Source organism: Melospiza georgiana, chromosome 17, assembly GCF_028018845.1.
Source record: "Melospiza georgiana isolate bMelGeo1 chromosome 17, bMelGeo1.pri, whole genome shotgun sequence".
Classification (NCBI taxonomy): Eukaryota; Metazoa; Chordata; class Aves; order Passeriformes; family Passerellidae; genus Melospiza; species Melospiza georgiana.
In genome coordinates, this window is record NC_080446.1 from 934,357 (window position 1) to 949,064 (window position 14,708).

At 51.9% G+C, this 14,708-nt stretch overlaps 1 protein-coding gene across 1 annotated transcript in view; it reads right to left on the minus strand.

Moving 5' to 3' along the window:
- Positions 1 to 14,708, minus strand: part of RIPOR3 (RIPOR family member 3) — a 40,321-nt gene that overhangs the window by 11,431 nt on the left and 14,182 nt on the right. The window contains exons 2-11 of the mRNA XM_058036290.1: positions 10,470 to 10,598; positions 7,258 to 7,404; positions 4,929 to 5,007; positions 4,526 to 4,549; positions 4,333 to 4,386; positions 3,157 to 3,306; positions 2,635 to 2,698; positions 2,229 to 2,272; positions 1,549 to 1,674; positions 672 to 817 (exon numbers count right to left, since the gene is read on the minus strand). Coding sequence (XP_057892273.1) covers positions 672 to 817; positions 1,549 to 1,674; positions 2,229 to 2,272; positions 2,635 to 2,698; positions 3,157 to 3,306; positions 4,333 to 4,386; positions 4,526 to 4,549; positions 4,929 to 5,007; positions 7,258 to 7,404; positions 10,470 to 10,570 — 935 coding nt within the window. The 5' untranslated portion in view covers positions 10,571 to 10,598. The remainder of the gene's footprint in view (positions 1 to 671; positions 818 to 1,548; positions 1,675 to 2,228; positions 2,273 to 2,634; positions 2,699 to 3,156; positions 3,307 to 4,332; positions 4,387 to 4,525; positions 4,550 to 4,928; positions 5,008 to 7,257; positions 7,405 to 10,469; positions 10,599 to 14,708) is intronic.

Consider the following 14,708-nt stretch of genomic DNA (forward strand, 5'->3'; position numbering starts at 1 on the left):
TCCCAAGGACAATTAATTGGCTCCCAGGGACAGTGGGTCACCAGCAGCCCTCCCAGCTCAGCTGCCCCAGCCCCGTGGGATGCTGTGGGAGGCTGTCCCACATCCCAGGGACTGCTCCTGCCAGCCCCAAGCTGCACCCTGAGCTGGGCACTGCGAACAGGGAGAGCCAGCAGCACTGCATGGGAGCTCTGCCCCAAATTCAATGTGCTGAGGAGATCCAGGCTGGGAGGAGCTGTGCCACAGCCCAGAACAGGAGGGGATTCTCCCATCCAGCCCTTTGTAAGGACAGCTTGTGGGCATGGTGAATTCTGGAGTTCTGGACAGGAAAGGGGGCACGTTCTGCAGTGTGAATGAGGGACTCTGCCCGTCAGTGCCACTGCTGGGGCCACAAGGAGAGAGCAGAAGGGATTCCTTCCAGACTACGAACCCCATATACTGCCAGATTTCGGGAGGGAAAAGCACCATAAACAGGGGCAGGCAAAGCCCTGCCAGGAGAGCTGAGGTGGCACAAAGGAAGAGCTGGGAGCCCATGGGAGCAGCTCCTGTGCCCTGCCCTGCCCAGGGCTGGCTGTGAGGGGCAGGGGCTCAGACAGAAAGGGGAGCACGGTGCTGAATGCAGCAGGGACACCCCTGGGGCCCTGCCCCGCTCCCCAGGGAGGGGCTGCACTCACTTCCAGAGCACCTCCAGGCGCAGCTTGATGGTGCCCAGCTCCGTGATGTCCACCACGATGGCCTGGGGCTTGGGGCTGAAGAAGCTGCTGCTGTCACACGTCACCACCCCCACCAGGATGGTGGCCAGGCCCCGCAGCTCTGTCACCTGCAGGGACACAAACACAGCCAGCTCCAGCTCAGCAGGCAGCCCTGAGCCACAGCACGGAGAGGAGAGCAGCCCAGGTACCCCTGCTGTGGGCACTGCAACCCACCTGGCACAGCCCTGTGCCAAAGCTGAGCGCCACTGTCCCCACAGCAACCCAACCTGGCACAGCCCTGTGCCACTGTCCCCACTGCAACCCAACCTGGCACAGCCCTGTGCCACTGTCCCCATTGCAAACCCACCTGGCACAGCCCTGTGCCACTGTCCCCACTGCAAACCCACCTGGCACAGCCCTCTGCCACTGTCCCCACTGCAACCCAACCTGGCACAGCCCTGTGCCACTGTCCCCACCAGGGACACCGACAGGAGCTGGGGACACACACAGGAGCTGTGCAGCTTTTACTGATTTCAAACCTGCTCTTTGAATCATGGAGCACTGAGTGGCAAGAGCAGGAGGTGAGGAGGACATTTGTCGGTGACTTCCATCAGCAAACAAAAATCCCTGAACACAACCACGTATCCCAGAGCACGGAAAAGCAGATGGACTGATACAGGTGCTAGTGCCAAAGGAAAGTCAGAATTAATGGCCCTTCAGCATGGATTAAGTGCCATTTTTTACATAGATAGAAAAAGAAAACTATGTAAGAATGTTGAGAAGCCCTTGGCAGCCTAGGAGGGAAGTAGCAGAAGACCTGTTAACCCACAGCTTCCAATCCAACCATTATACACCACACCTTGATTTCAAACTTCTCGTGCAGATTGGGGATAAAAATCTTCTCTTCCTCGTCCCATGTCTGGCTGTCATCAGTCTCAATTTTGCCTCTGAGCCTCCATTTCTGGCGCCCCAGTCTCACAAACACCTGGAAACCAGAGAGGAGATAGGATCAGCACATTCCAGAGCATGCCTTCAGCCCCCAGGAGCAGAGCCATCCCTGGCCCACTGCACAGAGCAGAAAATGGAGCCAGGAATGGGGCAGCAGATTTAACCCTGAAAAGCACCCAAGGCACTGGGGAAGAGCCCAGGGAGACGCTGGCTGCATTCACCTTGTGCCAAGCTCCAGGCAGCCCCTGGGGGCTGATCCCAGGGCAGCTCTGAGGCCAAGCCCTGGCGCTGGGGTTTGGTGGGCGATCCCTGGCATCGTTTAAAGGCTCCCACAGCACCCAGATCACACCGTTTAAAGGCTCCCACAGCACCCAGATCACACCGTTTAAAGGCTCCCACAGCACCCAGATCACACCCAGCCCCTCTGTGCCTGCCCAGGGCACAGTGAGTGGTGTGCCAACGCTCTGCTCTCCTCGCAGCAGAGCCTGGCCTCTCACAGCCTGCTCCTGCTCTCCCTCCACCCCTCCCAGTCCTGCCCCTGCCTCTCCCTGCAGGGAAAAGCACAAAAAGCACAAAAGCTGTGTACTGCACCTCGTACTGGTCTCCTGGGCAGAGTCGAGCAAAGCCCACCAGCCCTGGAAAGAGAAGGAGAATCCCAGAGTTTGCAGAGCTCTACCAAGCCCCCAGCAGCTCTGCAATAATCCAAGTGACCCTCTGGGGAACAGCCCCTCTTGTCCCCAGCCCTGTGCAGGAGCTGCACCACCAGCCCAGCACACTCTTAAAAGGGGAAAAAAAGCATTTAATTGAGCTGGAACAGAAAGCCTGTCAGCTTTGTATTCCAATGTAAGACACCATGGCAGAGGTGTTCGATGGCACTGGAGCAACACCAGAATCCTATCCAAGGTTTCTCAGCGAGTCAGACTGCTGCCCAGAAACCCCAAGCAATGAATCAGTGCAATCCCAAATCAGTGAAAGAGGGAAGGAGAAGGGACCCCACCTTTCATCTTCACATGGAACTCCCCCAGGTGCACCTCCAGAGCGCCCTCGATGAAGCACATGTCCTGCAAGAGAGGCTGCAGTCACCAGCTCTGCAGGGCAGCTGCTGCCCCACACGTGCTATTGCTTCTAAAGGACTTCATTTCTCTTTTTTTTTTTTCAAAGGACACACAAACATTTTCACCAGTAAAGGCAGATAAAAATTAAGTGAATGGATTGGTACAACAGAAAATCTTCCACAGAAGAGTGGAACTCAGCACTGTCAGCTACCCTCCATTACTGGTTTTGTAAAACTAGCACAGCTTATTCCTTCAGTTCTCATCCCACACTTCCATGGAAGCCATAAGAGACCCCAGCACCAAGTGGCTTTCACACAATGCCCAATGTATTTTCCACACAATGTATTTCATTCCCACCCACTGGGTTTTTAACCCCCACCATTATCAAAAGGCAGCAGCAGCCCCCAGCACGGGTCTGAGGAGGAGCAGGCAGGTCCTGGCTGTGGGTGGGAAGGATCTCCTACCTCTGTGCACTCCTGCACGTTCCTGTAGAGCTCCACCAGGCTCTCCCTGGAGGCTTTGGTGGCAGGGGACAGCGAGAAGGCCTGTTTCATGTTGGTGGCCCCGTCCCGCAGCCTGCACTGGATGCAGTAAGCTTCATAGAGCTCCTCTACCTTTGGGACAGGGGAGAGAAGGCACTGGAGTTACCCTGGCACGGCTTTGGGAAGGAACTTCAGCAGTGTTTATGGCAAAAAAACCCAACAACCAATGCCAACCCCTCTGTCAGAGCTCTGCCACAACCATCCCAACCATCAACCCCAACGACCAACCCAACCCCAACAACCAACCATCAACCATCAACCCCAGCAACCAACCCAACCATCAACCCAAACTCCTCTGTCAGAGCTCTGCCAAAATCAACCCAACCCCAACAACCAACGCCAACCCCTCTGTCAGAGCTCTGCCACAACCATCCCAACCCCAACAACCCCATCAACCAACCCAACCCCAACAACCAACCCCAACAACCAACCCCAACCCCTCTGTCAGAGCTCTGCCAACAACCAACCCAACCATCAACCACCCCACCCCATCAACCCCAACTCCTCTGTCAGAGCTCTGCCAAAACCAACCCAACCCAACCCCAACAACCAACCCAACCCCTCTGTCAGAGCTCTGCAGGATGCTGCAGCTCCTGCATTTTAGTTTGCTCCTCGATATCCTGTGCTCTTTCCAGAACACAACCAGCCCTGCTTTTTCCAGAGCAGAAGACAAGAAGCAGAGTAACCCTTTGCTGACAGGAATCCCAGAGCAGAGCCCAGGTCCCTGCAGTGCTGCCTGTGCCACAGGGGAGTCTCTGGCAGCCCTGGCAGGCAGCACCCACAGAAATGCCCCTGGGAAGGGGGAGAACATGCCAGGCTTCCCAGAGCAGCATTTGCTGAACAAACTGGCAGAAAATGCACACTGGTTTCACAGGAAAACTCAGGTTGGGCCGTGCCCAACATTCAGCCTGAATAGAGCCATTCAGGAAAATAAATAAATAAATATAAATCCCCTCCTGCTGCAAAGAGAGTGGCTACAGCCCTCAGCAAGCCCCCAGCACTCTCCCCTTCAGCTGAACTGCAATCAGAGCGTTTTCCACGTGGATAAATCCCTTACAAAGCAGGGGGAGCCCTACAGCACACTGCATAAACCCTCACCTTGCTGATGTGAAACTCCAATTTCCTGATGTATCTCTCCACAGAGCGGATTTGCTTTTCAGGAGGGCAGAGAGAGAAAGATGTAAGAAGTTATTTCCCAAATGAGACATTAGGTAACACAGCAAACAAAAATCAGAGAGAAAATCACCCATTTCTCCTCTACAGCATTCCATCTCATTCCCAACAGCCTTACCTTGTCCAGGTCGTAGTAGAAAGCCTGAAAGAGAAATGGCACAGGCTGAGGAGGAGAGCACTGGATTTGTGCCACTACTGAGACTCTCAAAGGTACTGCAAGAGTCACCAGGAGCATCCTAATTGACATTAAATTAATATTACAAGCACTGATCAGGGAGCAGAAACAAGCAGATACAGCCCAGTAAAGAAACACAACCTGAAGGGCACTGCTGGGCACTGAAACTGAGAAATTTCAAGGTAAATTCTCACAGCTGGGACTGCCTTGCTTGGGACATTTCTGATCGTGCTGCTTTGAGGATCCCACCACAGTGCTTTAACTGGACAGCCCTGGGACTCCCAGCTGGGCGAAAACACCTACTCTGTGCTCTTTGTTTCAGTATTTAACATTGAAAGCACCTTACCAATCTAGAGTTCCTTTTTGTGTCCTTGTGCCGCCCAGAGAGATAATCCAGCTCAGCCTGGTGTGCCTCCAGGTATTCACTGGGGAGAGAGGAAGCCACGTCAGACCCTGGGCATTCATTGGGGATTCTCTGGGGAGCTGCTGCAGCAGATGGAGGAGGAGAATACCAAATTCCAACACACAGATCACACATGTCCCTCTCAGCTTTCCCTGACTGCCCCTGCCTGATCCTTCCCTGTGGGGCAGCAGAAAAGTTCATCTGCTCATGGGTCCAGCAGCAGAAAGGTCCATCTGCTCATGGGTCCAGCAGCAGAAAGGTCCATCTGCTCACAGGTTATCAGCAGAAAGGTTCACCTGCTCATGGTCCATCAGCACAAAGGTTCATCTGCTCACAGGTTATCAGCAGAAAGGTTCACCTGCCTTTCTGTGCCTGAAGAGGATGAGGAGGAGCCCCCAGGCAGCCCCAGCTCAGAGGCAGAGCCTCTCCACACAGAGCCCTCCAAGCCCAGCTCACAAACCCTGCCCAGGTGAGGGGGCAGATGCTGCCCAGGGCTCCAGCAAACAGAGCTGAGGGCTGTGTTAAGGCAATTCCTTAATCCCTTTTCCAGGATGAGGTGCATTTTGCAAGGTGTGAAGCCCTGGGTGCCAGCTGGCCTCTCCAGAGCTGCTTGCATGCAAGGTTTGTGCCTTTGGACTCTCCACAGGGCCTGAAACCTTTTCAGCTGGGGCTCCTCCAACTCTGCTTTTAATGCAGAGCAGACTTGGGTAACTTTTTCCTCCAGTGCTTAAAAGGGACCACAATCACCTGGTAAACACTGCATTCTTAGACACAGTCTCTGAGCAGTCCAAATAACTTCATTTGAGACAGCTCCACTTCCTCACACTCGCTTTGATGCATTTCACTTTCTCCCTGTTCCAAATCCAGGTCCCCCAGGACATCCCACACCTCAGCACTCAGCTGAGCTCCCAACACCTGCCCAGAACAGCCCAGGGCAGGAGCCAAGGCTGGAGGCACAAAAGCACAAACTCACCTTTCAGAAAAGCTTCATCACTTTTAGCTTTAGCATGTTAGAATTAGCAGCTTGCTGGAATGGCAGCCAGATGGTTAACAGAATAAAGAGGTATTTTCTAGAGCTATAAAGAAGCAGGCACGTAAAATATGCTCTGCACTAAAGCTCCAGTCCCTCCAGCACCGAATGGACTCAGCCTGCATTTGCTTAAAGCTTGGCCCCTGCTCTGCTATTTGATCCAGTTGTTTTCTGTGGGTTCCTCCAGTCAATTAGTCACCAGTCCTGCTGGCAGCACTGAGCATGTGGCACTCGCTGCAGGACTGGGAACACATCCTGACCCACTTTATAGCCTCTCCTCCCCAGGCTCAGATAAATTCTCAGCTCTGCAAAAACATTTGGTTCCTTGTTCCTTTTAAATCTAAATCCTCTATAAGACATTGGTGGGTATTTTTAGGGGGAAGACTTCATAGCCTTTTATTGGACCCAAAACGTGACACATCTGACTTTATAAAGTGTTACTACATGCATTTGATGTTCTCTGCTTAAGAAAACAAACCATGGCCAAAATGAGCACAGTAGCAGAATGTGGAGGACAGCAGCACCACACTGCAGGGCTGCCAGGAGCTCCAGGGCTCACAAACCAGGGCAAGGTGTTTTATCTTCTGATAGCAGCTGCGGGCTGGATGTGAAGTTCCTGTGGTAACCGACCCAGAACATTCTGGGCAATCAAAAATCTGAAGTTTGCACGTGAACCTGCTTAGACCTTTGCCTTACGAGGCACCCAGACATCACAGAGTTATTTTGAACTTCAGAGTTTAATTCTATTAAGAGGCAGAAGAAAAAATAAAGAAAAGACCAAAAGACCCATCCTGACACCCTGCTAGAAGAGCTGACTCTGTAATCAGTTCAGCAATTAGCACCAGGAGAACAGAAGTGCTTGGTGAGCCAGCCTCCCTCCCCACTCTGCCTTTGCAGGGCACACCCTCACTTCCAGACTGGGTTTTAAATCAGCTTTTTGAGCTAAAGCAAGCTGCCCACGGTTCCCCTGCAGAAGCTTTGTGCCATCACTGCCCAGCTCTGGCTGTCCCGTGCCCACCCTCAGCTGCTCCCAGGGGATGGGCAGCGTCACCGTCCCCACAATAACCAGGGGCTGACCCAGCACAGAGCCCTGGGCTTGCCAGGGGATGGAGAGGGAGTGAAATCCATTTCCCAGGGCCCCAGGAGCGGGGCAGTGACCACAGGGGAGCCCCAGGGGACAGAGCACAGAGCCACGCACACTTCAGCAGGGAGGGCAAAGCACAATATTGAAAAAGTCCTTACTTAAGTCCTTTCTTCAAAGCTTCAAAAATTTTCTTCACCTGCAGTGGCTTTGGGTCCCAGACGAGTGCCCCCTTCTGCAGGGAGCTGTAGGCCTTGGGGGGCTTCAGGGACACCCTGGACCTCACGGAGCTCCTGCTCAGGGACTTGCTGTGGGGGAGAAGGAAATCAGGAGAGGGGCAGAGCCCAGAGACGCTGAGGCACACAGTGCAGGTGCAGCTCTACAATCCCAAACACGCTCAGAACCTGCCCGCTCCTGGGCACTGGGAGCCCCTGGCAGGAAGGAAACCCCCAGAGCTGGCTGTGTGTGCCCACCAGGGCAGGGCTGGGCACAGCCTGGCCCACCCAGGGCAGCCCTGCCGAGCAGTGCAGCCCCTGACCCCCTGTGCAGGCCAGGAAACAAACCTGGGGCTGCTCAAGGTCTGGGCACAGCTCCCCTAAGGAGCCTCCAGCAGCTGCTGCTCCCTGCCCTGCACTCACCATCCCTCCACACCACGGCCCAGAGCACACTCAGCTTCCAAAAGCCAGGCCCACACTGCACACAAGATATAATTATCAAGGGTTTTTTTCAGCATCTAACACCTAAGCTAATTACTTTTAATAGCAACTGCAAAATCAAAATTCAATATTGTTTCTACGAGAAGTCCCCCACTTTTTTATTACAGACTTTTTTGTGCCACTCTAAGGAGTTGGAACACCTTGAATCATCAGTAAGAAACACCTTTAAAGCAGAAAATGAGCTCTCTGCAAATAATTCTGTCTGGCTTCCCTCTCTCTAAATCCTCCCCTAAGTCTGGGCTATTTTTACATTGGTTTGTTAATAATCCCTGTAAGTAAAGCCTCTAAAATAACATTACCTGCAGAGGTTTCCCATCTCCCAGGGCAGGCCACACCAGCCAGTGGCTCTCTGAAAAGCTTTCTACCTTCTCTGCAATTTCCACCCCAAATTCCACTCACCTGGGGGAATGATGAACCCATCAGGCTCAGCAGTTACCCCCGGCTGGTTTCAGTTCAGGCAGATTATTGTGCTGCTGATTAAAGCCAGGCCCAGCACACCTGAGAGCTGTCTCCACCCCTATTAGAGAAACCCCTGAGTACCTGCTTTAATTATCCTTGTCCTAAATTTCCACTTAACTCCAGTTTTTAACAGCTGTTCTGCCAAAGATCTGATAAACCAGGGGTTGCCAAGCATTGCTGGATGCTTCATTTCTTCACACCACTGATTATCTTGGTTTTTTATAATGCCTTAATGGAAAGTATTAATTAACCAAACCATTTGGAGCTCAGGTTACCTACAACAAGGAACATAACTGCTAAATGAGAACCTTACATTAATATCACTTCTCTTTACTATGATAATGTGTCTTTAGGAATTCCATGCAAAGTGAGACTGTTTGAACAGGAATAACACTGGAAAGGGCAGTCTGACCAATAAGAGCAGCTGAGAGTCTCCTAGAATGCTCATTGCTTAAGATTCTTTCATGCTAAGAAGAAATAGCATCTAATTCCAAGCTCTAGAGTACTCCAATTAGCAAGATACCAAATAGAAGAGACAAGACAACTCTGTTTTGAAATTAAAAGCCCAAATTAAAATTAATTTTGAAATTAAAAACCCAAATACTCCTGGGTTTTGTTTCTTTGTGGGGTTTGCCTGCAGATTTTTGGAGTGCAGCCCCTAAGCTCTGGGGGTGGCTTCCCTGGTACAGCAGCTCAGTCCTGCACTCAGGGCTGGGATTTCCCTCTCCCCCTTCCCTCAGCATCCCCCAGTCCCTGCAGCCCAGCTGAGCACTGATGTTAATCCCATTTCCAAGCATTTCACACAAAAGTGGAGGAGCTGACATGGCCTGGAGGGCCAGTAGCTCAAGGCTGGATGTTCCCATGCTGCTTTCCCTTGTGAACCTGGTAATTTCAGGATCAGATTTCCCACTTTACAGATAACAGCAATAACATTTACTTCCTGTGGAGACCATGGTGGGGAAACACAAAATCGAGTCTGGCTGGGAGACCCAAGGGGAAGCTGCTGAAGGGAAGCAGAAGCACATTCAGGATGTGCAGAGGAATGTCCATGTGGGGCTGATTTGTGCTCACCCTCGGGCAGACCTTGCTCAGGGCCCTGCCAGCTCCTGCTTTTCTGTACAGTCTGACATTGTATAGTCTGACAGAGCTTTGCTATACAGTCTGACAGAGCTTTTCTATTTTCTGTACAGTCTGACATTGTACAGTCTGACAGAGCTTTGCTATACAGTCTGACAGAGCTTTCTCCAGCTCTTAGCTGTTGGTGTGATTTTAGATATCCAATCTTTGCTAGGGGTAACAGTAATTTTCACTTTCACCAACAAATTCATTTATTCAAATTGAAGACTCCCCAGATGCATCACAATCACACAGGGATTTCAATTTTTTGCTGATATTTTACCATGCTGTGTTTACCCAAAAGTTGAATTCAGTCATGTGGTTCTCTGAAAGGATATTTCATTACCTGAGTCAGGTATTTTACTGACACACAACAGGATGGTTTTTGAGCACAGTACACTTCCCACTACTTCTGTATGGTGCTGCTACATGACTTCCTTTGTTGTTACTCTAGCATGCACTGGCACTCAGAGATTGTATTAATTTTCCATTTCTAGGTCACATCTTCTAAAAGCACTCAGGATCTACAGGGATTTACAGGGATTGCTAAACTCACAAAGAGCACAGGATTTTTAGTGGAAAGGCTGCATTACTCCTGCCCGAGGAGTTATGGAAAGCAGAGTGGGACCATCGGTGCGGGATGGTGCAGCAGCTCCAGGTGTCCCCGTGTCCCTCAGCCCAGTGGGTGCAGTGCCACAGCAGGGCTCCGGCTCTGTCCCCGTGTCCCAGCTCTGTCCCCGTGTCCCAGCTCTGTCCCTGTGTCCCGGCTCTGTCCCCGTGTCCCTCAGCCCAGGGGTGCAGTGCCAGCAGCAGGGCTCTGTCCCGGCTCTGTCCCCGTGTCCCAGCTCTGTCCCCGTGTCCCAGCTCTGTCCCCGTGTCCCTCAGCCCAGGGGTGCAGTGCCACAGCAGGGCTCTGGCTCTGTCCCCGTGTCCCAGCTCTGTCCCCGTGTCCCTCAGCCCAGGGGTGCAGTGCCACAGCAGGGCTCTGGCTCTGTCCCCGTGTCCCAGCTCTGTCCCCGTGTCCCTCAGCCCAGGGGTGCAGTGCCACAGCAGGGCTCTGGCTCTGTCCCTGTGTCACTCACCCCAGTTTCCTGCTCTGCACGGTGCTGAAGCCGGTGAAGGAGCAGCTCCTGCTGATGCCACCCCCATCCCCAGGGGACACGAAGGTGAGCTTCACTGACATGGCTCCCACTCAGCGAGCCTGCTGCCTCCTGCAACAAAACACAAAAACACAAAAACGCATCAGGCCCAAGCCCCTTGCCTTGGCTCTCGTGCTGCTGCAAGCGCCGAGCTGCAGGGAAGTGGAAAGTCAAAACAACACACGGCAGAATAAATTGGAAAGAAAGGCTTGTCTGCAATTCACGTTTCCTGTGTTGCCATCCACGGTACAATTAATAAAGGATTGAATGGTCTAAAATGAAATCTCTCGTGCCCTCTTCAATTTCTGATTGATTTTACAAACTCACTGTGCAAAAGCCAGAATAGCCTCCATTCAGAGGCTCTCTGAATTTCTGACTCTTTAAAACCCCTGTAATTGTCCCGGTGCTGCAGGAGTGGGGCCAGCCCGTGCATTTCCAAACCAGGGTGGATGCCAGAACCACACTTAGGCTGCAGACCCAGCTGGGTCCCCAAAGCAGCTCCCTGCCTCTGTGCAGAGCCCCCTGCACTCAGGGCTGGGATTGGCTGCGTGGTGCTTCAGCCCAAGGCACAAGTCTGGTTCCAACAGTAAATTCCAGGTTCATGCTCCTCCTCTGGCAGGGCTTCCCTTGGATTGCTCTCTTGTTTTCCATCAGTCAAACTCCTCTGCTTTGTGGAGAATTGTGTTTTCTGCCATATGTCTCCAGAATCCAAGGCCCAATATAAGTAACAGACACATCCTTCAAAGCAGCTGTAGAAAATCACCCAGACAGTTCATATACAGAAAATTTCCCTTCCTTTCCCCCTCAGGCTGGTGTAATGTAAACACCCCGAGTGAGTAAATCTGGGTATAACAAAAAGCTGGAGGATGTGTTTGGAGGGAGAAGGACAAACTCCAAGGAGGACTCTGAATGCTGCACGCAGAGGTTTGTCCCATGTCACAGGATGTGCTCTGGAGGGATCAGGATCCATCACTCATCATCCAACACTGGATCCATCAGAGAGGGTTGTGGGGAGCAGCTCTTCCCTTGTGTGCCCTGATCCCTGTGCCATGGCCAGGATCCATCACTCACCATCCAACATTGAGTGCATCAGGGTTGTGGGGAGCAGCTCTGCCCTTGCGTGCCCTGATCCCTGTGCCATGGCCAGGATCCATCACTCATCATCCAACACTGGATCCGTCAGAGAGGGTTGTGGGGAGCAGCTCTGCCCTTGCGTGCCCTGATCCCTGTGCCATGGCTGCATCAGGCTCCATCACTCACCATCCAACACTGAGTTCTGGGGAGCAGCTCTGCCCTTGCGTGCCTCAGAGCCTCAGGAGGATCCACAGAAATCTGTCACACGGAATTCAGGTGCCTCTCCCCACCCTGAATCAAACCACACAGCTCTTCTGTTGCCTTGCTTTGAGAAGATCCTCCTTACACCCTCCATCAGAGCTCAGACTTGCATCAGATCCCAGCTGAAGTTTCACAACATTTTCCGTGCTTCCCTCTGGATCTGAGATGTTTGTAAGCCTGTGAACTGTCACCCCATCAAAAGGATCATTAGCCTGAAGAAAGCATGCAACTTACTGAAAAATGGAATTGCATAACAAGCTGCTAAAGGAAGAAATAAAGGGAATAGCCTTGTGGTTATTGACCACATCCCTCATCAAGGCTAAGCCAGATTCCCAGGATCTATGAACTAAACTCAGTTCATGGCTGTAAGGGAGGAGGAAAGTGCAGGAGCAGCTGCTCTGGAGCCACCATGGCTCTGAAAGCCTTTGGAGCACAGAGATATGGAGCAAACACAACCAGGCAGACCCCTGGCAGGGAACAGAATGGGGACAATCATGAGAAAACTCCTGAAGTAAAATCTGTGGCACTGAGCTCTGGATGTGAAGGACTGTGGGAAATGTAGAGACCCCAAAACTCTGAAATTGCCCAAATTGCCCAAATTGCCCGGAGCTGACCACGTGTGTGTATATCCCAGCGCCACTCTGCACTCCCAGGAGCTGCACTGTGCAATGCAGCACTGGCCAGAGGTGCCCTGGCCCCCACCTGGCACGGCCAAGGTCCTGTCAGCCCCTCTGGGGTCATTCTGTGACTGCCCAAAGCTCAGTCCCCACTGCCTGCCCTGCTCTAAGGCACTGCCCCTCCCAGCAGAGCCCTCCAGCACAGCTCCCACTCCTGAGAATGAGGAGAATTAAATAAAACACCATTCAAGGGTTATCACCTCAAAACCATGCCAGCAAAGCCAGTGCCTCTCAACACACACTTACACACGGATTTTTTGTGGTCACCTAGAAATCTCACAGCTCATTTCACACTCCTGAGCAGAGCACCATAAGGTGGATGTCAATAAAAGATTTTATTTGTAAGGAACACTTATAAATGCAGTTGTTTAAACAGAGGCTTTGCTAGCTGGAGTGTCTGTATAAAAGTGCTGAGCTACACAAGTGCCCCTGAGAAGAAGCATCTGGACCCATCTCAGACCGTGCCCTCCCTTTAGGGCAGAAATAAATCAGAAAAGGGCCCTGACAAAGCTCAGCTCAAATCTGCCTCCAACCTGGAACCTCTGCGGTGCAGGCCAGAGGGTCCAGGTCCCATAGAACAGAGGCACTTCCTCCCTTTCATGCTCCCCAGGAGCAGAGGGTGGATGGGGCAGAGAGCCAGGGATGCACAGCAGGGCTCAGGACAGGAGGTATGCCAGGGACAGCTGGAGCCCAAACTGCTGCAGAGGCCACGGGGTCTGGGCAAGGTGAGCTGGGAGCCCTGGGCACCCTCCCACTGCCAGGGACTCTGACTGGGGGCTGTCATTCATGGCATCTGTGCAATTCGGGGCTCAGCAATGGATCTCTCAGCCAAAACTGGATTTTCCAGATTCAATGGGCAGGTTTGTTTGGGCCTGGCTCAGCGCTCTGTTTGCCATGGCAGATCCTGGTGTGCCAGCTCTGGGGTGACCCAGGCAGGCTGGGGCTCCCTGGGCAGCCAGGACACACAGACAGGACACACAGGACACACAGGACACACACACAGGACACACAGCCAGGACACACAGACAGGACACAGAGGACACACAGACAGGACACACAGGACACACAGGACACACAGACAGGACACACAGACAGGACACACAGGACACACAGCCAGGACACACACACAGGACACACAGGACACACAGACAGGACACACAGCCAGGACACACAGACAGGACACACAGGACACACAGGACACACACACAGGACACACAGACAGGACACACAGACAGGACACAGAGGACACACAGACAGGACACACAGACAGGACACAGAGGACACACAGGACACACAGCCAGGACACACACACAGGACACACAGACAGGGCACACAGACAGGACACAGAGGACACACAGGACACACAGACAGGACACACAGACGGGACACACAGGACACACAGACTGCACCTCCTGCTCCTCCCTCGAGCCCAACGACCCTCACCTTCCACAAACTGCATCATGCTGTCTGTTTGTGCTTATGGATAAACTTTTCCAGCCCTACTCTCATCTTTAATTGTTTCTCGGCACAATGGTTTAACAATTGCATGAGGAAAATATGAGTCACCACTTGCAAAACGTTTCTGCTCATGTTTTGGGCTTTAAGTGAGCGGCCATGATTCGGTGTCAGCCTCTCAGAGAGTGCCCTGGGTGAGCTCCAGTCTGTGATGCTCCAGCTGGCAGTGGGCAGTGGGCAGGGGACACTTTCTCCTGGCCCTTTCTGCACAAACTGCCCCAGCTCTGCTGCCCTGGCAGCCTGGGCAGCCTCCAGAGCTCCCCATGGGCACCCTGCTCTTCCCTGGCACGACAAAAGCCAGGCTGAAATCAAATTATTGTCTCTGTAGAAAATAACAATATCAATATACAATAACACTATCGATATACAATAACACTATTGATATACAATAACCATATCAATGTACAATAACAATATCAATATACAATAACACTATCGATATACAATAACAATATCAATGTACAATAACAATATCAATGTACAATAACAATATCAATATACAATAACAATATCAATGTACAATAACAATATCAATGTACAATAACACTATTGATATACAATAACAATATCAATGTACAATAACAATATCAATATACAATAACAATATCAATATAAAATAACACTATTGATATACAATAACAATATCAATGTACAA